The sequence below is a fragment of the Nothoprocta perdicaria genome, unplaced genomic scaffold (genome assembly GCF_003342845.1).
Source record: "Nothoprocta perdicaria isolate Ctin4 unplaced genomic scaffold, notPer1 scaffold_93, whole genome shotgun sequence".
Taxonomy (NCBI): Eukaryota; Metazoa; Chordata; class Aves; order Tinamiformes; family Tinamidae; genus Nothoprocta; species Nothoprocta perdicaria.
This window is the reverse complement of record NW_020456232.1, coordinates 1,542,472-1,569,147: the sequence shown is the minus strand read 5'-3', so window position 1 is coordinate 1,569,147 and position 26,676 is coordinate 1,542,472. Positions and strand designations below refer to the sequence as shown.

At 38.4% G+C, this 26,676-nt stretch overlaps 1 protein-coding gene across 2 annotated transcripts in view; it reads right to left on the bottom strand.

The window, feature by feature from the left end:
• PLCB4 (phospholipase C beta 4) overlaps nt 1-26,676 on the bottom strand; it is a 190,301-nt gene that overhangs the window by 28,170 nt on the left and 135,455 nt on the right. Inside the window, exons 18-32 of one of the 2 annotated variants that reach the window (XM_026052876.1) lie at nt 24,356-24,446; nt 23,340-23,435; nt 21,806-21,906; nt 20,098-20,133; nt 17,304-17,445; nt 16,573-16,657; nt 16,231-16,355; nt 14,255-14,306; nt 11,829-11,931; nt 8,506-8,670; nt 5,527-5,731; nt 1,631-1,719; nt 950-1,100; nt 732-781; nt 544-609 (exon numbers count right to left, since the gene is read on the bottom strand). In XM_026052876.1, coding sequence (XP_025908661.1) covers nt 544-609; nt 732-781; nt 950-1,100; nt 1,631-1,719; nt 5,527-5,731; nt 8,506-8,670; nt 11,829-11,931; nt 14,255-14,306; nt 16,231-16,355; nt 16,573-16,657; nt 17,304-17,445; nt 20,098-20,133; nt 21,806-21,906; nt 23,340-23,435; nt 24,356-24,446 — 1,557 coding nt within the window. The remainder of the gene's footprint in view (nt 1-543; nt 610-731; nt 782-949; nt 1,101-1,630; nt 1,720-5,526; nt 5,732-8,505; nt 8,671-11,828; nt 11,932-14,254; nt 14,307-16,230; nt 16,356-16,572; nt 16,658-17,303; nt 17,446-20,097; nt 20,134-21,805; nt 21,907-23,339; nt 23,436-24,355; nt 24,447-26,676) is intronic. The other variant, XM_026052877.1, reaches the window with a different exon arrangement.

Below are 26,676 nucleotides of genomic sequence, written 5' to 3'. Positions count from 1 at the left end.
GGAGAAAATTGGTTGCAATTTTTCTAATGTAGAGCATATTTGTGTTGCATTTAGGATATCACTTCCAACAGCACCAAGCAAAAGGCTAACTACAGTTTGTCAAGTGCGCAAGTAAGTGAAGAGAAACAGAGCTCCTCACTTTTAAATTATGTGTTCCATTTCTGCCAGGCAATTCTGCAGTCTCCCTAGTGCCTGCCTGTGATGCAGCTCCTTCTCACATCATTATGTCTTTTCCCAGCTCCTTGTTAACATATCACGCAATGTGGAGCTAGACAAAATCACTGTATGAAAAGGATGAATGTTGATGTGTATATGGGTCAAAGAAAAGTGCACTGAAACTTTGGGGAGACATACAAATGGTTGCTAAGAGCATTTGCTTACTGCAGCATGTTTCAGCATATTTTAAATACCCATGCCTTGCTTGCTGGTCCTACCACTGTTCCGTAGTTTTTCCATCTACTTTAAGACCTGCCTGTGCTACTGAGTCCTGCACTTTTTTTTTTCCAAGCACATTTTTGGCCCAGAGAACTCTAATAATCATACCTTGGCATGTTTCTTCTTTAAGGCATTTAGCTCTTTCTGCTGCTTCTTTAAATGCTTTATGTAAGCCTAGAAAAAGAGAAGTTTGATCAATTTTTCTGCGGATGTACTGACCTGTAACTATATAAAATCCTGACTATTGAAAACAAATAGTTAGAAACACATATTGAAAAGCTTGTGTTCATATTTACCTTCATTTGCTTTAAATCTTCTATCTTCACTTGAGGAATAAGGTCTATACCTAGGAAGGTATTGGTATAGATTATCTAAAACTTGATAAATACTAGCATAGCCCATATTTTTTATTTGAAACTTTACCCCATAAATCTACATTTAAGGTAGATATTAATTAATGCTTTTCACAACATAAAAAAAAAAAAAATCACAGTTGCACATGATTTTCATCTACCTTTCTTCGTGTCAGTCCCAGGCCCTAAGCCAGCAGTGGTACTTGGYCGAAGTTCCGAGCTGCTCTGAGGAGTGACATTTGCTTTGGCATTATTGGCTTTTCCTTTCCGATCATTCTTTGAAGTGTCATTTGGTACATCAGCTATATCACTCTGGAAGAAATATTCACATTGTAATAAGACAAATGCAGYTTTATCAGTAGCACAAAATGGGAAATTTATGAACTTGTCTACTTCTAATATTATTCTGAAAGCTGCAACCTACTTTTGGACAACACTATGCTCAATAAAGTTTTGCAAACCCATTTTAAATAGTTAAGTGTTAAAACAGGGCTACTTTCTCATTTCTGAAACKTTCTAATTCTAAAGAATGTATTATCATGACCTGGGAAAAAGCAGTCAGTGAATGGTATCTCCATACACACGTTGACATAAACTAATGCATTTCTGAATGCACCAAAGAAGCTTATATCTGAAAATGAGAAATGATGAGGTAACAGGCATTGATGGGAGAAGGGACCAGTTTAGCTAAAAACAAATCCAAATTCAAATGAAAGAATCAAAGTCAGTCTTTTACTGACAAAATCTTTTGTAACCTGCATTTTGCATCCTCCACTACAAAAAAAAATATATAATATGGATATAAATTATTGTGGCTGTTTTTRTCATAAAGTTCTACTTACAGTTTCAATACCCATAGCTCTCATTTGGTCTGCTCTTTTTTCTGTGATAGACAAAAATTTCTTTGGATCTGACAAAGCATCCACAATATCTGCAAAACAAAACAAAATGATGCATTTTTCTGCAGCTGTTTTATGAGCCATGCTTTGCAATAATTGTAGAAGATGCTCTTTTTTTTTCCCCTTTAGTTCAACCCAAAAAGCTAAAGAGCTGTTTCTGAGAGATGGATAAAGCACTAAGCGAAATACCCTTCTAACACAGGCTTACCATTAAACCAAGGTCAATGGAAAGCAGTGGTACCCCAGTATCAGGGGCCACCCACAACTATTCCGTAAGCAAGAATTACTTACTCATCTTGTATTTGTGTACTCAGGGGCTATTTGAAGCTATTAATCCAGATTTTTTATWCCTTGCGTGACCAGACAAATTTATGTTTGCAGAAGCATATTTCCTCTACTCTGCCGAAGTAACTAAATAAAACTAAACTAAACTAAATAAAATCCCTTTCTTACAAGCAGTCACTTTTCTTTGATTCACACAAAATAAAGATTTCAATAATATCTCAGCCCCTCCTTATTTTTAGAGTAAAATCCAATGTTACCATGCATTGTGCCTCATGCTGGTGGAGGAGTCTGCAGAGGACAGCTTGGTGATCGTTTTGCTTGTCAGCAAATTGCCTGGACTGCAATGTTTGCTACCTCCAATAAAATCAGAAGCAAGGCCACTAAGGTCACTGCAAAACTGGTATGAAGCCAGAACAAAGCCCCAGGAATAAGAATGGAAATTCTATTTGCTTTTTTTCCTACTAGAGTGTGAGAGAAATCTTTAAAATTAAAATAATAATTGCATTGTATAAGCTTAACCACATGGATTATACAATGTGCTTTACATATAGAGTGATAAACATGCAAGTATAGATTTAAAGGAAGACAGAGACAAGTGACTTTACCTGTATAAATGAATATTCTTTTCCCAAGACTAATTTCAAAACTATCTTGAGAAAATTCACAGAAGGAGACTCTTCCATGACAAAAAAAGTGATTCTACAAATTAATTTGATTTAGTACCTACAGTCATAATGTATTGAGAGACTAGAGCAGCAATCTATTTTGTTGATCTCTTGGAAACTTTAACTGCAATATTACGGGCACAAGAGTCTCTGATCTGAGTTAATAGGTCCTCCTGCCAAAGCAGTAACTTAAGGAAATTTAAAAGTTGTAGCCTGAGTCATCATTCACTATAAAATATGTCACGTAATTAACACAGGCTTTTGTCAGGACCACTGTGGGGATTGTGGTTGGTGATTCATGTGCAAGGAATCTTTSTTTTTGCAGAATGGTCTAAAGCCCTATTTTCAGATTCTTACATGCAAAAAAATATGCATTTTGCATTCTTATATTCTAAACATTGCCTCACTGGTGGAACAGGCCATCGCTTCTGCAGTGACAGTTCTGACAATCACAATGTTCACGAGCGCTAGAATTTTGCTGAGAATATTTTTAAAGAATTTGTTAGAATTTTGTTAGAATATTTTCAGCCATTTTCAAAATTTGCTTACTCTGATATCAGACAGAGAAGTTGGCCTATTGACCAACTCTGTAAAAAATCCAACCTATTAAAAGCTTYGGAAGTAAACTTGTCATCCTTTTCAGATAAACTGTGGTTTAGCCTAAACTATTATGTGAAACGATCTTCAGAAGTCATTGGACATACCATAGAAGAAAAAAAAAAAAACCCAAAACAACAAAGACTGGACTCCAATTCCCATCGAAATTGCCTTTAGTTTTCATTAGCTTGACAGATTTCTTTATCTACCCAAAACAAAYTGTCTCTACTAACTGTGGTTCCTCAACAACCTGTTCTCTCTCTTACAGAACTGTATTTCATACACATGTAACATGGGTAGAATTTATTTTCAGACATAGTACAGCCTTGTAACCCATAACCAACTATTTCCTCTAGCCTAGTGAGTAAGTCTTTCTGTCCTTGACTCCAATTCTTCAATGAAAATTCAGGACTAGTGTGATGTGGTGTTTGAAAATAGTACCTGATTATCATGAACGTCCCAGTAGAAATGACTACTGTGTTGGGGAGAGCGAGGCCTCTGCAAATTGTGTTACTAACTGTACAAGTACATCATCAAAGGTTCAGCATTCCTACGTGGGAAGTGACTCATCACTGCTTTTGACATTGTCGTTTGGCCTCTGCTTACGTTCTTCTTCTTCCCAAGTGAGGTAAAATGGAAGGGGATTCTTAGCAATTTGTGAAAGAATCCAGGTTAAATGCAAAAATAGCAAAATCACAGGACGAGTTTATTAGAGAGGACTCTAATCACTACTCTAAGTAACAGTGCTTAATGACATACAGGTCTGTGTGATAGCACACATATCTTTGGAAAATGCTCTTTCATTTGCGTTAATTTGCACCAGTATTGTACTGGGAAATGAGTAAGTGATGCAGATAAATGACAAAAAATTTACTTTATCATTTGAAAACTTAAATTATGCATATTTTAAAGCCTTCAGTGCAGTAAACTCTAATTATGAGTTGATGTTAGTTCTTAAAACTTATATATTAAAAAAAAAAAAAAAGGAAAAGGAAAAAAAAGGCAGCCAATGAATTGAGTTATACCCTCCTAAAGATCTGTTGAAACAATCACGGAGATTGTAAGGATAGCTCATAAATCAATGAGGTGCACTGCTGCAGATGCTGCCTAAGTACTTATCAACACATGCCAAGAGAATATTAATGAGTCCACCTGAGCATCAAAAGATATCTCCCAGTTGTTCAAGCTGTTGTTCTGTATCGATGAGAAAAATACAGTATCACATCAAAACTATCTGGGGTTGAGAGAGGAGAATTAATAATTGAACTCATTTAGTTCATATTGATAAGGTGCCTGTTTTTCCCAGCATTGATTGTAAGCTATTACAACTAGTTTCCTCATCCTGGTAGTAATTTACTGTAATTATAAAGGTACTTAGGTAGGGAATTGTTTTTCTGAATCCTCAGATCTAACAGATAGACCATCTTTAGTGATGCTGAAAACGTAGTCGATTGACCAGTGTTGAAAAAAACCTCTCTTTCAAATCTAAATTTGTGCAATGCATTTAAAAGAAATTCCTATTGAGCAACAATCAATATATTTAGTGGTTTGAATCCATTCACACTCTGCTAAGCCCAATGTCAACTTCTAGAAAAAGCATGGAATCGCTCAGAAAAAAAGGTCAATACCAATTCAGAAACATTTCCCTAATTAAAAAAAAAAAAAAAAAAAACCCACTTATTGTCAAAAGTCTTATTTCAGAAAAAGAATTAAAGGACATGCTCAGTTGTGTCCCTTAGATTCATGTTTTAGCTCCTGTCCCGAGAACCTCAGGTTAAAGCAGAAGCTTGTATCTGCCCTGAGCTGAGGTGTCTGATGTTATGTAGTCTAGATGAAACATATAGTAGTGCCTGAAAGCCTGAGAGCAAAGCTGACTTTATAGCAGCTAGGATTTCCCCTATGTAGGGTATGAGCATATCTGTAAATATTTAACTTGGACTGTTAAATTCCTAGTGAAGTCAAGGCCTGTTTATTTTTTGAAAGTGTGGGTAAATACAACAATATTCCAGTATTCTCAAGAACACAACAGTGGTTTTGCTTGGAAAAATGCAGGTCTATATTCTGCTTTACTTTTTTACACCTACAAACTAGAAAATATAGTTAAAATACAGGCTAGTCAACGCAAACTTTTGCATTAAAAAAAAAAGGTATCTTACTAAAGCATCACCAAACAGGGCATAGCTAATTGAGACTATTAGCTTATTTCCCATATTATTTTGCATTTTGCCTTCAATAGATATATTTCACTTCTATTAAAACTGAGACACATACTGAGGGATAGGATTATCTCACCTCCAAAACCATCAGGCACATATGTTTTAAGGACAATGTTGCAGAAAACTGTCGGGAGAGAGAGTGGTTTGTTGCCCTCATTCCGCAGGGAGATGTGTCTGTAACCTGCTTGCAGACCATCCAGAGGCAGGATCCTCTGACCAATCAGCTTATTATTGTCATCATACACTGCTATTCTCAGGACAGCAAGATCAGGGAGAATCACCTGGAAAGTCATAAAATGAACAAATTCAATGACTCGAACACAGTAGCCCTGTCCCCACCTCCCATGTTTGAAGCAATCTGCTCATTCAGTTCATACACCAGAAACACAGTCTACTATCTCAGTAATGTAATGTCATTCCCTTTTGCTGAGCAAAACTATGTACTTTTGGATGATTCTTTCCTAGAAAAGTTTTCTTCACCCTAAATAACGGGCAAATTTCAGAGTATGCAATCCTGCAGCTCGCAGCTACGCCAGCGTGCATTGCTTTTCGTCACTGGAGAGCAGTGACATGGATAGGCAGCAGGTAATCACGACATGGGAAAGGGCAGAGACAGTGGCAGCTAAAGAGTTGACAATGCTGGATCTGGAGGAATAATGACAAGAGGAGGAGATCTGGGATTTATCTAGGAGAGCAATGTAGAAGAGCGAGAGCACAGCGCAAGCTGATGAGATGTGTGTTGAACTGTAGGTCCTGCAAAGAAGGGGAGAAGCAGACAGAGGAAAGCAAGAGCGGGTGGAAGCCCCATCCTGGCCAGCAGAAGCGGACACGAAGGGAGCACGGTGCCTATGGGTGCCTATGGGGGGCTGCGGCTGCTGGATCTGTCAGTCCCCATCTAGACCAACCAAAACAAGAGCAAAATGCCCCCTGTCTCCCTGGGAACCAAGGTGCTTGCTCTGAACACTGCCTCTGTGCCGGCAGCAAGGAAGAGGAGGTCAGCTACCTGYGAGGGGAAACCTCTGTGCCCGTCTGCCTTGCCTGTTTGCTGGCAGAGGGGTTTCCAATCTGCCTCTTCTCATCGACGCTTAAAGGAAAGATCAAAATAATTTCCCTCTACTACCTCCTTACATCTCCCCTGCCACTACTTCTCATTTTTAAGTGCAGAAGGAAGCACTGAAGCCACCTGAGCTGTTCACAGGCTCTGCCTGCCACGGAGCACGTGGTGAGTTGAAACAACCAAGCCCTCGCAGCCCAGCGTGGCCCCAGCACTGACCCCCGCCTCCCTCTTACACAACAGAGTGACAACACAGAACTCGGGTTAGAATGACTGAAGCTTTATTTTAAAATCAATTAAAAGAAAATCAACAAAACACAACAGAAGAACAATCATACACATTACCTGTAAGCAACTGGGTAGGATTAAACTTCAGCTGGAGGAGAATGCAGCTAAGACCTCTCCTCTGCAGGCCACAGACCAGCACATCACTACATTATGGGCTCAGATAAAGCTTCTCTAGGGGAAGGAGGGGGATCAACAGGTTTGTGGTTCCCTCTCTATTCATTTGTTCTAAGGCATTCTGGAAGGCACTCCRGCCCTCCTCACTTTCTAGCATCTTCATGTCCTCCCAGGCCTTCATGTCCTTCAATTGGAAGAACCATTCCTGCTGTGCTTGTTTCAATCACCTGCCTAGTCACCAACAGCTGGCTTGATTAAAACACTCAGCCTGACATGATTAGGGCCTGCATTGAAGGAAATAACTTTTCGTCCGACTTACAGAGTTACTCAAGAGAATGTGTGGCCATCTAATTGTTCAATGCAGGTTAGAGAGGAAAGTCCAAGGACTACTACTCCAACTATTTGCATCACTCACTACACCCATGTCATGATACCCACGTCCTCCTCGTCCAGACTGAAGCTGTGTTTTATGAGCCTTTTAAATTACGAAATAAGAAGGCAACAGATGCTGACCTAATTGCCAGCAAGCCATGGACAACTGCATGATCGCCTGTCACGCACCTAATGCATTTTCCCTGTGCCTTTTCATCTGCAGAGAAAAGCACTTAAATTCACATTCATTTCAGAATCTGAGTCCAGAAAAGCATCTTGAATAGATTATGCTTCTATTAGAAACTGGTTATACTGTTAAGAAAGCAGATTATGTGTCATATACCACGGGTAAAGTGGTAAAACTGCTCAGCAAAGACTGTCACTTTGGAAAAGAGCAACAATTTTGCAGGACAACAGAACAGGTGTAAGGAAAACAGACACTATCAAAGACAGCACTGCTAACACATGTAGTCTGGATGAAACTCCAGCTGACAAAAAATAAAAATAATATATATATGTGTCATATATATAAAGACTGAGAGATAAAAACTGAACATTGGCAATGACAACTGTGATCTCTCTCTTTATATCCCCCATACCAAGAAAAAAAGGTTTGTTTTTCTTTGCTATTGGAAAAAAAATAAAGAAAAGTACATGATGCACATGGACTACTGGAGGAGGGAGCTGAAAACACGTCTGAGGAACACAGCACCCTTCCAACTTTTCCATGTAATGACATTGACCTTAGCTTTGGATGCAGCATCTCACCTGCCCTCTGGGCTGAAGGAACAGTGCAAGCTAGCAGCCACTGCCAGGGCAGGGAAGAAGAAATCTCCAAGGAATGATGGTGTCCACCAGCGGGGGCTCATTCAGAGCAGACTGCATACCTTGAACACAGGCATGGCCACGGAGGAGGTACCTCCGAGTGGGAGGAGGAAGCAAAGGGGAGGGAAAAGCCAAACAGAAACAAAAAATCATGTGACAGCTGCAGAGGTTATCCATTAGAAAAACAAAACAAAGCAAAATTAAAAAAAAAATCTCTCAAAAGCTTATTTCAGCTTCAAATTGTTTACTGTAGTAAACAGGAGCCCTACAAACCCTTTTTCATGGGAGCAGTACTTATTCATGTGAGCAGTCAGACTGAAGCAGGGAGGGGTGGCTCAAGTGAGCAAAGATGCTCAGGTGCAAAAGGGCTGGCAACCACACACTGCTTTCCAAGTATCCTACCTTTCGAAATACAAATGATTCTTCATTGTAAACAGGGTTCAGACCATTGTTCATCACCATGCGTGTTCGAAATTCTTTACGTATTGTGTCCGTGGGTAAACCATACATATCCACTTCAACATACGTACCGATTTTTTTGTCTGATAAGAACTGACCAGATATTACCTGCAACATAATGACAGAAGAGTTAAAGAAAGCAGTACAGAGAACAACAGCACTGTGAAGTATGGGGTGCTTCAAGAATACTGGCAATATTTTTGATTCTTTATTTAGTGACATCAATCTGCAAAACACTTTCTATAGAATAGATATGTTAATTTAATTGTATGAAAATGGTAAATGTAGCATTAATATTGTACTTTTTTCCCTCAAAAGTTATTGTGTTAAAGCCTTAAATACATACTTGTCTTTAAATGGAATTACACAGAGTACAAACCAGAAATGATCTGGCTGTGCTGCACAAGTTAGGAAGAGATGTGTGTATACATCTATACAAGCAATGCCATTACAACATTTGACAGTCATGCTATAACATCTAGACCACGCTTCTTTTCTGAAGGAATTCCTCTATTATGCTTCATCCTCATCCTGAAGTTCAGTGTTAATGAAAACAGACAGCAAAGGMAAGTTGCAGCCCAGTGGGAAACTCATATCGAGGCTACCACCTTCTGGCAGCTGCTGCTCCTCATACAGCTTAGGGGACTCACTACAGCACCACGGACACACGAGCTGTGAGAACTGCCAAGTGCCTGGCTTTTCACTCATGAAAATGCACGTTCAGTTCCTGCCTTAACCCGCAAGGTAATTTAATATCCCACTTGCCCATAAAGAAAAATGTCAGMAGTAATCAAATTTGGTGGACCTAGGATCAAGAATGACAAGATTAATCAGTGTTGGAAGAAGAACGTTTCCAAAGATACAACATTGGTAAGAAAAGTTTTGCTTCCTGGTCACAGTTGTTTGCATATCCCTRTGCATACCAAGTTGGTGGCCCCAGTCCAATGAGGTGCTGTGAACATGATCACAGARTCATAGAATTATTATGGTTGGAAAAGACCTTTAAGATCAAGTCAAATCATAAACCCTTCAACACCATACCTGCCACACCACGTCCCCTACTGCTTCATCTACACGTTTCTTGAACACTGCCAGGGATAGTGAGTCCATCACTTCCTTAAAATTGCCATTTGTACAGCAGTGCTCACAGAGAGCGAACTCTTCGGGAACAAGAGGTCAAGGATTTGATGGAACTGCAGTCTCACGTGTATATTGACCACATTAAGAAAATATGTTGAACAAAACCATCAAAACCAAAGAACCCTGGGCAATGCTATTCAACAACTAGTGTGAATATATGCTTATAACTTTCAGCTCTGATGCACTGTCATTTACTACATGTCTTCAGAACAATAATGTGAGTGGAAGCTACTGCTTTCACTTAGGTGTAAGTCACAATCTAATCAATCTCATTCCATAATCTGTGTCTCAGAAATGCAGTATACCTTAAAATAATAAAAAAAGGGCAAATGCAGGATTTGTCTGTTTTGCTAAGTACTTAAAACTACTTCTGATCCTTTTCTTAGTCAAGATTAATCTAGCAACAGCAAGTGATTACTCAGTGGYAAATTTTTACTTCATTTAGATGACCCATACTTAAAAATAGAGTAAATATTGTTAATATGATTAAGGAGGGAAGAAAAAACAATGAAACCCTTTTCACAAATGTAAGCTCATTTTGACCCATTATTTTCTTTCTTCCAAGAAGCATTCTGAATTACAAATCTGAAAAGTTATGTAGCTGAGGGGTACGTGACTGGGCTTGGATCCACTCTTACCTTTTTTATGACAGCAAGGTAGTACAAGGAGAGTCCTGCTCTCACTCAGGGCTTCTAGCTATTACTGTAGTACAAATAAAAGTAATTTGAAACCAACAAACCATGCAGGGGAGATAGGTTCTTCTTCTAACCCTGATCTATCTCTCTCCCTCCCACTGTTCACATCTCCTAGGCATGTTTTTTCTTTAATAGGATTGTACATCCTCCAATGTAGGGACCATACCTGCCCTCGCGTTGATGAGCACTGCATTCTCCAGTAATGCTCCCAACTCAGAGCAGGCACCAAGCAGCAATCACTGCAAAGTAAACTTTTTCTGTTTTCACTTTGTAATCCTCAAATGCACTGGATGACATTATTATTATTMTAGTTTTCATATTATTCCACTGGGATAATATGAAGTTTCAGGCTCATTTTAATGATGAGCATGCTGCAAAAGAAGTGTAGTGAAAGCTGTCTCTTGGCACTGTTAGCACTGTATTCTCATCACCACATCTCACCACACTCCTTTCTTGGTGGGACCCTACTGCCACCTGACATTAAAAAAACAGAACAGCACATTTCTGTTCTCCCATAGGTGCAAGGGAAATGTTAAATGTCTCAAGTGCAATGAGCATTTGCTTGGGGAGAGTTTGAAATCACCATGCTGTGTATAGACAGTGACAAACAAAGAGAAATTTTTTTGATAAGCTGCATGTAGGATGCTTCAGCTAAAAGAGTGAAGAGTCAGYCACAAAACTGGATATACAGTTGTCTATCTCCTTCTAAAATGTGAGAAGATCTAACCATGATTCATAATCGCAAGATAAGTTTTAAGGGCTCCTTATAGATGCTCCTTATACATGACTCCAAAGTTGGGACCTCTATCACATCAACCTTTCTTTCTCTCATGACCAATATGAGGTGAATATACAGGATGGGTTGCTCCACAAAAAAGAAAAAAAAAAAAAAAAAAAAAGAGTCATCCTCTAAATAAGCAACTTCAGCTCTACCCCTTAAACTTCCTCAGCCTACCAGGCTCTCCTAAAGCTTTGATTTCTTCCCTGTAGCACTGTAACATATAGTTGCCACCCCCTTAGACCATAGCACAGATTTTAAGATTTAAACTTCTACTTGATTTGAAAATATCCCATCCAGATCTGCCCATTACAGCTGAAGTTTGTGTAGTTACTTACTACCCACAGGAATGAGCTTTATCCATTTCTTTATTTGTGAAGACTGAAGTGAACCACAAAAGAGTATGGCAGGGTTTAAAATTCAGTGAAAATGTGTCATAACAAACCGCTTCTAACTATATCATGTTCCATTCAGTTCAAATAAACACAGATGTCTAAACCAGCAATCAAATAAAAAAAAAAAAATGGAAAGAGTTTGCTAAAATCCACGCAGTTCAAACATAATTTAGATGTGTTGATACTATATTTYGGTTCATTTTTAAATGTGATTTTGGCTGTTCCAGGATGACAGAAGCTCTTAAATTTCTATTTTACCTGTACAGAACATGTTGCTGCAATTACACCATCTACAGGAGTTTCAGAGAAAGGGTCAAATGTTCGATCTGGTCGCCGCATGAAATCTGGCTTAAGTAGATACCTTATTTTAAGAAGAAAGAAAAAAATACACTTTTACCTGGAAATTAAAATTGTATTAAATATAAATAAAATGGATGCTCTCRCTTTAAACAATGAAATCACCCAGGACACTGTAAAACTCTAAGATTATGTATGCAAGTGTGATGAAGGAAGAATGGAAATACTATAGTTATCTAAAATACAGGTAAATGTTAATCTTTATTTTGAATTACTAGCAACTCTTTTTGCTAGTAAATCTAGCCGTGGTTTCAAGATGAAATTAGAAGTAATATAATCAAAAASCTTTCAAAATAATTTAAGAGTGCATTCTAAAAATACAGGGAGTAAAAATACACGAAAAAATTTGATGTTCTCATTTACCTCAATTCTTTAACACTTTTGAAAAATATAGAGGATTTATTCCATCTTTTCTTTTTTTTCTTAAAGGAAGTACTTCCAAAGAAACAAGATTCATACCATAAATTTCAGTTTGCAGCTAACTTTTTCATCTCAGATATAAAACCTTGGGGAGTCTCTTAGTACTGACAGACTGTTAATTATAGTAGCATGAAAGGTACTGTACCATAATGACACTTATAGCACATCTCTGAGGACTACACACTGGATCAACATATCAGTGAAGCTGATAYGTGCACTGATGAATTAAAACCCAGGGATTCTGCCCTCAGAATCAAACGGCAGCTGATCCACAGCAATGCTGTGCTCCATATGACAAGAATTCTCTTCCACTGATGGAAGAAACTAACTGGAGTCATGCTGCTAATTCTGCAGCCCTGACAGACAGTAGCTGCCAGTTTCTCATATTTGATCTAGTGAAATGTTGGACACAATCTTATAAAGGCCTAGGCACAATTCACAACAAACTAAAAAAGTGATGGAAAAATTCCAGTGGAAAGAATCACAATCTGTTTTCTCACACTTTTACAAAATACTTGGTTATTACTTAAGAAAGTAATATTCCTCAGAAAGTAATACTCATCACACTCTACATGCATGCTATTTCATAATCTTTTATTAATTTAAAGTAGATTATGGGCAGGAGGGAACAATTGGAAATGGTCTTAGCCCATAATTTAGGCCTGTTGATATCAGCAGTGCTCTCATGCTGGTGTAACTCTATCTAGTTTCATTAAAATGTAACTTATGCATCAGAAAATAAGCGCAGAAAGACATGCTATTTTTAATTGTCCTAAATCTATCTTCGTGACTAAACTAGCACCACATTTATAATGTATAGTAGCAAACTATTGCAACTATATTACTATATTATCACCACATTACTATAATACTAGAAGACTGATATGAAATAAAAAAATTAGTAATTTGGTWGAAAATGATGCCAGTGTTTTAGAGAATTAGGTAAATGTAAACATAAACATTCTCTGTGTGTCTAACAGTAAAAGGAACCRCACTTTGCCATTAAAGCAAAAAGTTTTGTTCTCTTCTGTTTTTATTCAGCTGAGTACATCATTCGCATGAGTACATCAGTAACATTTGGAAATTGCAAACAAGCTGACCAGGGATTACACCTTTGCCAGGCACCACAGCTTCTGTTTGAGGAGCTCAGGACTGAAATAAAGGCCTGGAAGGGCTGAGCATAATTTCCCATTCCAAGGAAGAAGAAATTTCCTAAGCCTCATCCACTCAATTGTTTTTTCTGCAAGTTTTGCATTGGTAAAAAGTCATTTCTTTCCTAAGGAATTGCAGATATTAATGTGTTTCTGGACTGCTGCTTCCTACCATTCATCATATTTTCTCTGTCTATCCTATTAAGGTATAGACACTGGAGAATCATCTATCAGCACTTCCTGAGCATCTCTTGTTGCAGAATTAATGAGTGAAAATTTGGCGAGATGAAACACTGTGGAGTTCCCTGTGCAATTTGCTCTCTGCCTAAAGTACAAAAATAAGAAAAACAAAACAAAACAAAAAGGCTCCCTACGACCTAAGTCTCAATCTGCCCTACTTGACTATTCTGTGAACTGTGTGGCGAATCCCCTTACGAATTTGTATCTTCAGAAAAAGATTCAGGATAGAATTTGAAGATGGATTTAAATAACTGTGTATGCTACTCATGATCTTCTTCCTAATTTGCACACAAAGCCTCTTCTATCTCATTAAAAAAAACATGGGCATAATCAAAAAGCATATTCATCACAGAAASTCCTTGCAGGGGATAATTCTCCCTGAATTCTGCTAATTTCTACTCTTCGTGTAGCATYTCATTTCTCTTTTGTAACACATAATTAATAGTGACAATATTTTATTAAAGCCATAGTAAAGGATTCTGATACACAGTGACAACAGTTTAAATCACGACTCACCCGCATGATCCATTATATTCAAATTTTCCTTGATTCAACTGCATTGCTAAATCTGCGAAGAGAGGAAAAAAAATAGCATCTTTCCTCCTAAATAATGCATAGCATGAACGATCTCCCTTAGAAAGAAAATAAGACTGTTTATCCAGAATAACTAGTTGAAATGAAAATTAAATTTAATGTACATAAAAAACCATGCACAGATACACACACACACACATATAATAACCAAACATATATAAGAGTATAATATATAATAATATATATAATATAATAGTATATAATAATATAACAATAAAAGAAAGAGGCAAGCTTGTGTTTTCTCACAGTACTAACAGCTTTTACCAACCAAGCTGAAGTCTAACCTGTGCTAACAGCCCCTTCCTGAATCCAAACACAGCATCAGACCGTRGTCATGTAAGTGCCTGGGATAGGATTCCTCCCCTGTGACTTTTGAGATTTACAGTAGAAATACCTCTATTTGAACTAGTGATCTAGAATTCATTTTAATAACGAATGAATACAGGTACTTWTAAGATTAATGTCATTCTAAGGCAGACTAAAATAGACCAGATTAATTGTGCCCGAGAAGTGTGTATGTCTCTCCAAGGACTGTAGACAAATACCTCTGATGAAGATGTCTGCATCTGGAAATCTCAAAGTGAGATGAATCTGCACTGGGTTTCTAGGAACTTTTTTCCATGAAACACCAGAACAAGAGTCCACAGAATCCACAGAAACTTAATTTCAGGACTTAGAGCATCTGAGTTTCAGTCAATGCATTATAGCACTCATCTACAAAGATAACAGGCCCCTCCCTCCAAAATCCCAAATCCAACAAAAATAGTTTTTCCTGAGGTTTCCAATTACAGCCTGGTTTTAGTGATAATGAAAACACAGGTCTTCTCTTGCCCATGGACTCTGCCTTCAAAAGGTGCAAATACCTCTTCTATGTATCCTCTGTCACACTAAACACAATATCTTGCATGCAGTTATAATGCTTATTATTCTCCTTTCTTGGCAGTCTCACCGCAGACTTGACTTCTATTCCCTCAACTCTTCTTAAACCTGTCAGCACAGCTGGGTCATAGAAGTCTATCACAGGAAAGCTGCTTATTTCTAATGATACAGGAAACACTATTTAATTTTGCAATAGGAAGGGGCTGAGAATGACATGTATTGGGCAGAGGCATTTTGGACTTTCTCAGGCCTTCTCAGCCAGAAATCAGTGGTGATGGGGAGCACAGCGCTTTGCAGGAGAGAACTTGGGGCATGTGCATCAGGAATGTCTATTGTACCAAAGACATCCTTGAAGGGAAAGGAAAATAACGGTACTATCATAACTAGAAGAAGAAAATGGAAGAATTGCTCTGTTACATAAATTGTTGAAGACATTCCAAGATTCATTTAAAAAAACAAAGCAAAACAAAAAATCCCTGTTAGTTATACTGACACCTTTGTTCAACAGGGGCAATAGATTTCCTCTCAATTTATGTCATACAGAACTATTTACGCTCTCTGCCATCATTACATAAGATGAGTTCTCGTTTCTGATTCCCTGATGCTGAACACGTTACTCTCACATTTGACAATAACTAGTCTAGAGATATATTTAATACACAGTCATAACTGTTTACCATCTTATTTTGCACATTCCTTCATTTGTGCTTTGGAGAAATGCATCTGGCGGTCTTTTTCAAAAACAATGTTTTCCGTGTAATCTTTTTATTAATAACATTATCATTTATGYGAGTTACATTACATAAATTATTTTTACCATGAAAGGAGATTGAATTTTTGTTCTATACATTTTTTTTATTGCTCCTTTTCTTACGCTTCCGTAATTCCCCACACGCCATACTATTTAGCCATATGTCTCCTTCCTGAAAAAATGCCAGAAGCAAATCCATGGCATCTGTTTGAGAGTTACTGCCCAAGCCACTCTCTAGAATTTAGGTTCACTGGTTGTCACTGCTTACCTGGGGTCTGATAGTTCAGTGAGACCATCTGGCAGCCAGCGTTCCAGAAAATTTGAGGCATGTAATTACTGGAATCCACTCGGCCTCCCTTTGGGTATATCCGACTCATTTGTCGTTTATTATAACTGTATCATTTGTTAAGGGAAATGAAATAAAAACAACGTAGAAATGTATTGTCATAACCTCATAGCTTCAATATTTCTTGTGTTATTCCTACTGTTCCTTACAGTATGAGCTGCGTTCTTAGTTGCGTTATAGACATGGAACATTATAAGTGAAGTGGACATTTGCTGTTTAGCTATAGCATAAGAAGAGAAATAATATAAATAGTTAGAAGGATACTTTACAAACTCAATTGCATGGGTCTTCAAATACCCTAGTCCAACTGATTCATTGAAAGAGGACATGTTATGGTGAATGTTGCGTTCTAGGAAAGAAGAGACACTTAAAATGCTGCTGTAATGAGGCATCAAAATTCACAATCATGCATCATATATAATAGCAGAATATACTATTGAATGAAATACTGCAAAACTGGTCTGCTTCCCCATTATCTGTCATGCACAGAATCACATTATACTGAAGATAATTTTAATAATATTTCTGGCCTGCCTTTTTCTTTCACTTTCTGGATAAATAATAAAATTTTCCTTTTACCTTTTAGGACAAAACTATGATTCAGGGCCTGCAGGGTGTTGCTAGATAGCAGRAAACAATATGAAAAATGTTCTAGCATGCACTATGAAAGCACTAGCTAACTCCTTATCTTTGCAGCAACCATGTTCACCTTACTCTAATGAAAAAAGCACTAAATTGTGGTTAGTCAGAAAGGCAGAGAATATAGTCACTCGCAACAGCTTCATATTCTCCCAGTAATTTAGTGACTCCATGTGGACGACCAATGGAATAACAAGCTACCTTTATATTGAAGGAAACGGGTATCTTGAGAGATAAAGATGAAAGATGAATTACCCTATAAAAATCTTACACAATTTCTAAACTCYGGAAACAGATTTAAAAGTACTTAAGATAAGCAGACAAATACTTTTATTTCATTCAACCTTTTATGTTACCTTCTGCTACATCGAAACCTTGAAATTTTACAGGCTGAGCATAGTTGACCATTGTTGATAAATACGGATGTATATTGGTTGTGGCACCTACATATTTGTAAGATGCCATCCATGCTTGTTCATCTTCAACAGTTACTAAACCCTGAAAACACATTTAAAAGAATAATCACTATTTGAGAGTGAATGCTATTGTTGAAATTTCCAATGCAATAAAAAAAGTATACCCAAATCTGCAGAAAGTTAAAAGAAATGCAAAATAATACAAGTGGAAATTTAATGTTACAAATTAAGATCTACTTTCTTAGGGATATATGCACCAAGCACACTCTCATGTTACAGGAGGCATGCAAAAGGACTGATGATAGAAGAGATCCTAAATAGTGGGTAAATGTTAAGTGTTGTTAGTAATGTAATTTTGGGATAAAAGATAAATGTTAAAATGGACCAATCAATGCTGCAAGAGTGATCTTTCTCAAGTGAACTCCTGAGCACTATAATTTAATATAAACTTTCTGATAGCAGCTGTGGGGACAGTGCACACTTTGTACTGAGTAGAACTTGTCAACATTAAAGAAGAGATTGATTCAAATGACAATCTTTAGTAACAAAAGCAAACTGAAATACAGGGATTGAGCTCTCACTGGACTGACAGGCACCACAAAACCCCCAAGAACTTGTATCTCTGGCCCCTTAGCATGATGAAATTTGTCTTCATCATTCACATAAAAATGCACTACATTTATAAGAGAATTGCACACACTTTCTACAGATATCTGATCTATTCGAAACCTACAATATAAAGCACTTCTCCTGTGGATCTACTGTCCAACTTTTCCCTTTCCCTAAATCAGTTAGAAACATATTCTTTTCATTAAGCAAATAAAATAAAGGACACACCTCTGTCAATCTAAAGAAACGTTGCAAGAGCATTTTTCTCAAACTTGTTTGCTTCTTCTCATATTGGTACATATTTTACTTAGTCTGCACTAACTACCAAAAAAATGCCAAAGCCAAAATCACTTTTCTTTTACAAAGCCACTAGACAATCCTAAACTAGACCTATAGTGAAATCTATAGCCCTGAATAGTATGTTAGCATTCTCATATAATCTATTCTATCCATGAAAAAAACTATGCCCCCAAAATCTGCATGCAGATAATGCACTTCTCCCAAAAAGTAGTGTTGTCCAAAAGCATCCTTACAATGTGAATCTACTTGTCAGTATTGGAAGCATGTAGGTGTACTCGCCACATACTGCTGATACATATTTGAGAAACTGAATTCTATGCAAAATGAAACCATTTCAGGCTGATGAAACAATATTTAGGCTGATATAGCCTAATACAGGCTAATGTAGCCAATGAGAGGAGAAGGAGAAAAAATACTGGTCTCCTGTTATTACTTCAGGCACTCACATAAGCAGAATATRGCCTGACCTCTGAGTACTTGCAGTTACAAGGAAGGCATTTGCTGATATCTACTGATGGCCTGGAGGTTTGGTTATCCCAAGGAGAGCAACTTTGTGCAGCTTTATGAGCATTTTAGACTGAATCAAACTTCTAGTGGCTGTGAAATCAAATGCATACCAYATTTTATTGTTGTTCACTACAGCCCAAGCCAGCTGTTTCCCTGGAATTCCCATACTGAGGATTCACAAATTTGTCCCCTAAATAAGTGAAATGCCAGCATCGTTTTATTTGCAGAGTTCAGGCTTTCTTTTTGCTACTAAGTCAATTTGACTGCTACCGTTTATATAAAATTAAGATCAAAGTTCTTCAGACTCCTGCCTCCTGCCTGACTGCTTACATTTGCTAATCATATTTTACTATCTTGACCCTTAAATATCTAAGTACTGAATCACAATGAAAAGGAATTTGAAGAGCATTTTTTATGTTTTAATGTCAGCCTATAGTACCTGCAGCCTTCAGCCATGTGATTACCTTACTGACACACTAGCTCCAYGGCAATGCTCTAAGACAATCTACTGATCATTAAATATAAATTCCTTACTTAGTGACATACAGATTTTGGATTTAGAGGACTATTGTCTTTGCACTGTTCACATCAAGGGATTTAGGACCTCAAAATTATGAATTAGGAAGGGAAAGGACAGAATGTTCTTAGAAGTCTACTGAGATGAAGGGATGGTTATAGAGGCACATCCTTTTAAAGGCTAGAGAAAAAAAAATGTGCAAAAGTTGTTGAGAGTTAGTTTTTTCCACACTACCTCCTCTTCCCCCTACCTTCAAGAAAAAAAAAAATAACAATACAACAAGGAGTAGTTTTAATGAGAGGAAGAAAGAAGAGTGGTGGGAGGGGAAAGAGTCTAGCAGAAGGGATTCTTGAGAGAAGATAAATGCAGAAGTCCCAAAGGAAAGGAAGAGGAGGAAAAAGAAAGGGGAAAACAAAGTGCAGTCAAGGTAAGAGAAGTGGAAAAWAAGAAACAAGGATAATAAATCTCAACACCTCTCAAGGAGCTGCCCTTTCCCAGTGCATTCCCATGGCATTTAGAGGTAGGTACCTGCACTGAGATCGGACACTTCTAAGCAGGGACAAGTCGTGCGCTCCTGGCTGATCCAAATTAGAGTTGTATGTTCTGACAGCTCTAACCCCAGTATAAAAGAAGAAACCCTCCCAAAAGGAGGCAAAGTGATTTTCAAAAATTATTCTGTAGATGCAAYGAAACTGTGTACAAAATTGTTCAACTACTAAGAATGCAAGGCAAGTAATATTATGTTATATATATGTTATATATAAAGCAATAAAACAAACTACGTAACATCCTGTGTATCACCTTTTTATTGTTTTCTTGATCAGAATCTTCAACAGCCTAAGGGAAAAAAATATATATATATTACCCAAAGAAAGTGCAGAATGAAATACTCATAACTAAGGCAAAAAAAAATCCTCAAAAATTAACGTATTCAGCAAAAAGTATAAACTCTTCTGCTTTAATATGTGGCTTATCTTTCAGAAAAAAAATTGCAAAAAGTTGCAGTATCTTTCAAACACKGGCACACAAGATAGGAAATTGAGCCACTGGCCAGCAGTAGGATGCTAAATGCCTAAGTCCAAAATATTGCAATTGCTAGATGTGGGGGACAAGAAGTTTCAGAGAAGAATGAGAGAATGACACACCCAGCGAGCACGGAGGATCATCTGGATACCGAGGCTCTCTAGACTATGAAAGCTTAAGGGTTAAGATTGTTGTAAACTATGCTTTAAACAACCACATATGCAAAAGGCCTGTCTCAAGATATTACTTGCAATGGCTAAGTGAGTCTCTCTGTCTTCAATTTACAAGCTGTCACTACTCAAAATCTCAGAGAGATAATTGAAGACTTGGCACTCAAGGGACCAAGGTACCTAAAGAGCAAGGAACAAGTCACTGATCAGCAAAGAAGTGAAGAAATTACCCAATGGTATATGCTGGGGATGACTGAGCTGAAGTTGGTGGTTAAGGAGGTGCTGATTTAGTAAGTGACACTAGCCCAAGAGTAAATAAATTAAACAGTTCAGTGGGAGAATCCATAGAAGCCTTGAAGAGCCAAGGATGCAGTCTGAAAGACAACCCAAGCAGGCAGGCCTGATGTCTCTGTAGTACTGCTAGAGAGAGACACGCTGCCAAAGGCAATCTGTGCCATGAAAAAGATTTCCCTTATGGAAACTTCATTCTGGAATAAAATCCAAAGCAGGAGAGAAGTGACCACAAATGCTCAAGTGACAGAGGAGTATGATCTGACAAGGTACTTCAGCACTTGGATTTTGTTATTTTTTTTTAATCTGTAGCAAGCAGCTCTGACATCTTCAGTGCCAGAGCAGGCTTAGCTTTGACTTCCAGTGTCCTGTAGCTTAATTACTGTCAAGTGCTATAACAAGTAATATTTTGTTACTGAGCACAGACTGATAGACTGTACCGAAYCCAGTAGCAGTAGAATAAAAAGCACTCTGACCCTGTCTGCCAGCTGGCTCCCTGGTGCAGCCCCATTGACATGTTGCCCCATCAGGGAATGATCTGCCTGCTTTGCCTGTTTTGCTGCAGGTGGAAGGGAGACTCTACTCTCAGAATTAATGAAAAAAGAATAACCCAGGGAATCCCTAGAAAGAAGACATAGGAAAAAGCTYTGCAAGGAAGCATTGCTGAGTGAGGAAACTGATAGTCTACCCACATTAAAGCTCCGAAATAGTGATGCAAAGGAAAAGATTAGACACGATTGCAGGAAATTGTTAGCAGCCTTTAATTAGTATTTTTGGTGATAACTGCCACTTCTTGTGYACTGTCTTCCTACACAGTGATTTTATTTCCTCGGGAAGTAATCCACCTAAACAAGCAGAGAGCTAGTTTGGGCTATAAAATTCTCATGAATCTGAGGGTTAAGAATTTAGTAAAGATTTGTGTTTAACTCCTCTGACAATATATGATGCTTCCACAAAATAAGATGTCATTTACATCTATCTTYATGGAAAGCTCCCAAGCAAATATATATAAGAAATAATCTCACCTTTTTGACACTGATAGCAACAGCTTCTTTTTGACAGTAATCATCTGCAGAAAGGTCACTTCCAAATTTGTACTCTGGATGTGCTTCTTCTTCCTGGTCAGCTGCACAGAAAAAAAGAAAAATCAGTGAAAAAAAAAAACAAAAACAGTAGCTGATTTTTCTTTTATTTTTTTTTTCTGGTGTGTCTGTATGTGTGTGTGAGCTGTAACAAGTGACAGCCAAATTCACAGATATGGTTTGGAAGATTCTTTAAACAGAAAGAAAAAACAGGGCATTAGGTTTCCAAGGATCAGTAGTCATTAACAGCAAAGGCCTGAGATGCTTAGGGAAGAAGGGATAAGAGAGACTTTATTTAGGATTCATTAATATGCTTAGCAAGACTGTAAGAAACATAGAATTGGGAAAATTAGAAAGAAATGATTGTGGTTCTTTAAATAAAAATGCAAAATGTCACTGGTCTCCAGGCTTCTAATGTGTGCTTTTAGTTTCCTCACACTCCYATGCTATAGAGAATCCTTTAAATTTATTAAGATGAATTTCCATAAGAAATYAGTGCTCTCAGATAAGACAATAAGGCTTTTAATAAAAACAAGATGATTAAGTATACTATTTATTTGGATTTAAATAATTTCAGAAAATACTTATTTGAGCCTCTTGGTACCCTAGTATGTAATTAGTAACACAAGACTGTAACAACACTATTAGAAGTATTCAAGTGGGACTCGGCCTGCTCCTGGATCATCTGAAGAAAGATACTGAGAGATCCTTCTAAAAAATCCTTCTGTTTTTCYATTGTTGCAAGGATAGAGAGCAGATTTGCATCATAAAGAGCATCTAACCTGAGAACTGCTATTGACTGCAACGGCAACAACTTTGTGATATGAAGAAATCAAGGGAGGCTATAGTTTGGTCAATCAGTATGAAATGTGTCACAGCCCTGCACCTTGGGACAGACACTTGCAGGCACCACATGATTTACCTCCTCTGAAGGTGGCCATCTAAGCCAGGCCGTATGAATCACTCCTTGCAATGCCTACTTTCCTCTTTTGGCCATAAATGCATTCCACATCACTGGCTCAGATCTAGATGTTTACACCAATGATATCCTAAGTTCGGCACAAAAAATCCTACCCCTGATGTTATCCATGGAGAGCAGAATGCAATAGTCCAATCTGATGTTGACACACGCATTAAAAATAGAGACAAAAATCTGTTTCCGAAGCAAATACCAGAATCTCCCAGGTATGTGCTCACATACATACACAGTGAAAATCTTACTGAGTTGGTGCCTCAATTTATTTCTAAAAAAAATGTTAAAAATTAGCACTCAGAACACTTGAGCTGTGTTCAAGGCTCAAGATGGCAACCACAGCCTGCCACACTGCCAGTAGCAGCTGGAGGTCCATGTAAATGATCCTGTACTTAGTGCTRCCACTACAGAGCACACGTGGCTTGCGTGGGTGGCTGCTGATGCTAGCCCACAACACCCAGTGTGCTGAGAGACATTCTGAGACATTCTCTGTGAAATCCTCACCACTTTCTATTTCTTCTTCGTTATCATCCTCTAGGATATTTACAGGAGCAGCCGTTTCGCCAGCTTCCATCATCTTTTTCAGAGCATCGAGCTGTTCTGTTTATAAGAAAAATTGATTAGTTTCATCATAAACATTTTGTGGCAAAATGAAATGCAAGCATAAATCACTCTGATTTTATGATTTACTTTTCCTTAAGGGAAACTCCAAGATTAAGTTTTCAGTTAGCATCAAAACTATGCAGAGTAAGGGTGTCATTAAACAKGGACTGTTGCTAGTTCTGAAAAGCTGTCAAGAGCTGTAACCAAAGCTCATGGAAATAGCGAAAGTTCCTCCATAGACTTCAAAGTTCTGTGGAGCTAATGTATTATTTCTCCAAAGAATAAGCAGACAACTATCTCTTCGGTGAATGATTTATGGACCATATTCAAATGGAAGCAGAGAGCTTGGATTTTCAGTTGTGGTCCTGTGTGCATTTCAGTTTGACAGTACAAACACCATCAATGTAACACTGAAGTCAGTAGAAGGTTTGCATGCTTATCTTTGGCAAGAGAAGGACCAGGGTTTATCACTATGGCTATGCTGGAAACTAAGATAACAATGTTATTATTATTACTGAAAGAAGATAAATATCAGAACTGGCAATAATAGYGAGAAGAGCCATTTGAAATTCCATTTCATTTTTTGCTTATCCTGGAAAAACACAGCAATGTAAACATATCATCATGGGCAGAACTTACAAGAGATTGTATCTCAGTTATAATTTAGCTTGAACAGTCATCTGATAAAGTTTGAGGATTACATTTCTAGGTCTATCTATGCTACACGCTAACATCAAGACCTCGACTCTAGTATTCATCTGAAATGCAAGGACAAATAAAGTGTCATTCACACACAATTTATAAGACATATTATTCAACAGTGAAATGCAAGTAACTTGACAAATTTAGTAACATAAAGCCCATTCATCTTAAATCTGAACTTTAGTTTAATTTAATACTTGACAAGTTTTACTTACTTTTTTCTACTTCAGGCTTCAGCCTTTTATTTTTTATGAGAATCTTTCTTCTAAGGTCATTAGGAGAAGGTAAGGCTTTACCTGTATCAAGCTGTAAAATAATTGATAAAAATGATYAGTAACAGCTATGAGGCCTCTTTGCAACTCAGTTTTGGACTTTGATTTTAGGGMAGCAACTGTACTGGGCAGTAAGCAAGTATTGCCACATCTCAGGCACAGCCCTGGAAGGCAGTGTGACTGGAGAAATGTCATCTCTGTTCTTCTCCATCCCACAGGAAAGCTCTGTTCAGCTGAAATAAGCTCTCCAGCCTATGCCCTCCTCAGCTGCAGGGACTAAAATGTGTTCTGTTGCCTCCTGCAATGCACATGGATGTGGCCTGCAGCTCTTCATCAGAGGGCTTCCTACTCTCCCTCTCTCCCTGTGCACAGTCCAAGTCACAGTCTAGCCTTTTATGAGTTGATCTCTAAATAACTCACCTTTTATGGTCCCTTCAAGCTGTAATAATGCAAGCAAGAGAGCCCACMCATACTGACAGAGCACTTTACAGARTAAAAACGGGCTGGCACTGGTGAATGGAAAACGCTACCCAGTTCTTAGTGAAGTGGGGAGGACTGGTTTTTCTTTTCCAGGAGGGGCACAAGGTCACGCTTTCAGCATTTGTGAAAGGCACCAAATGGCAAATATCACAAACAAAGTAAGCATTAGTAAAAAGTTTGTTCTAAATCGAGAAGGAAGAAAAAACATCATTGAAAAAAAAAAGGAATAAAAATACAAAACCTTGTAAGTTAAGCTTCATCACATCAGTCCGAGGCTCAAAAATAGATTTTGGGGTATTKTGTGTAGTACACTCTCCACCTGAGGCCTGCTAAGGTATTGTAGAAAGGTATTGGTATAACAGAATATGGATCCCAGTGAAGGATGAGCAATATGGGACTAGGAGATACTGACAGGGCTAGTAAAAATTATTAGAATATATATTCAGATAGACTTATCCTTAAATCCTATCCTGTAGAAGAAGAAACAGAAGAATCAACCAGTGCAACCTGAAACCCAAGTAGAAGAAGCAGAGATAAGAAACACCAACAAGCCTCCACCCTACAAAAAGCCCTGAACAAACACACAAATTAAAAGAAGGTCCTGACACAGTAACGGGCACCTGTCTCCTTGCAGAAGGATGTTAATTATGTATTGCCACGAGGCGAGCTCAGTCGCAGGGGCTGCAGCTCGCTCACCCATGCCCGTGCACCCTGAGCAACCCAAGCTCTCCCTGAGCTGCGAGATCCCTTGTGTTGCAGTTCCACTAGATGTCAGTGCCGCAGAGATCATTTATCCCTAGGCCGCCGGGATGCTGGTGAGCACCCCCAGGCATAGGGTAGAGCTAGATGCCCATTTGGGCAAATATTTACTTTCATTTAAAATACAAATCTGCTTCCTGTAGTGTCACGTCTCTCTTCATGTCTGTCACCCCTAGCCTGCTGAGGCACCACCAAACCAGCTGGTGCTCCTGGAATACACGTTCCAGGTCGCCTGGGATGCAGCTTTACTTTGCTGGCAGCTGGGGACTGAATGAAGCCTTGAGAGGGAATGGAGACCAAATGCAGAAGGGAGTGCAGGCAGCTGAAGCTAAACACTGAGGCCCGAGATAGCAGCACTGCAGCCTTAGGCTTSCCTAAAGCTGCTAGATTTAAGCCTTTGTGAAGCGCACAACAATGTATGGCAGACTTCACAGGGGACCACTTTTTTTTTTCCTCTGGGTTGTAACTTTCAGAGTGACAACCTGATTTTCTCCCAGCCTGAAGTGTTGCTGTCCCTGTCACACGCCAAGGAAGCCAAGAAAAGTACAGCCCTGAAGATGATGACGAGAGAWGACCTCTTTGAAGGGACTCACAGAGTCAGAAGTTGGGAGATCAGGCAGAGTCCTCTTTGCCATGTTCTCCCACAAGACTGAAAAGCAGTTTGTTCACTGTTTTGGTGGCCCCTRGCACAGGAAGCAAGCGAACTCTTCATGGGACTAAGGAAAGCCTGGAGATATAGCTGCAAACACTGTGTAATAAGAGATTCGGCCTCAAATATTGTGCTTGTGGAGCAGTGTCTGTTGTTATCTCCTGCCCATGCAGGAGAGTGAAGTGCATGCAGATTATAGTGCACTTGATGGCCTAAGTGAGACTGCAGGGAACTCTTTGTGCTTAATTTATTTCTTAATGAAATAATGGGGGCTACCTGGCCTACAGAGCCTGATCTCAAGCATGAAGCCTGCAAAGTACACCTGAAACATGAGGAACTGCACCCTTTTCAGATGAGATCAGGCAATTTGTAAATA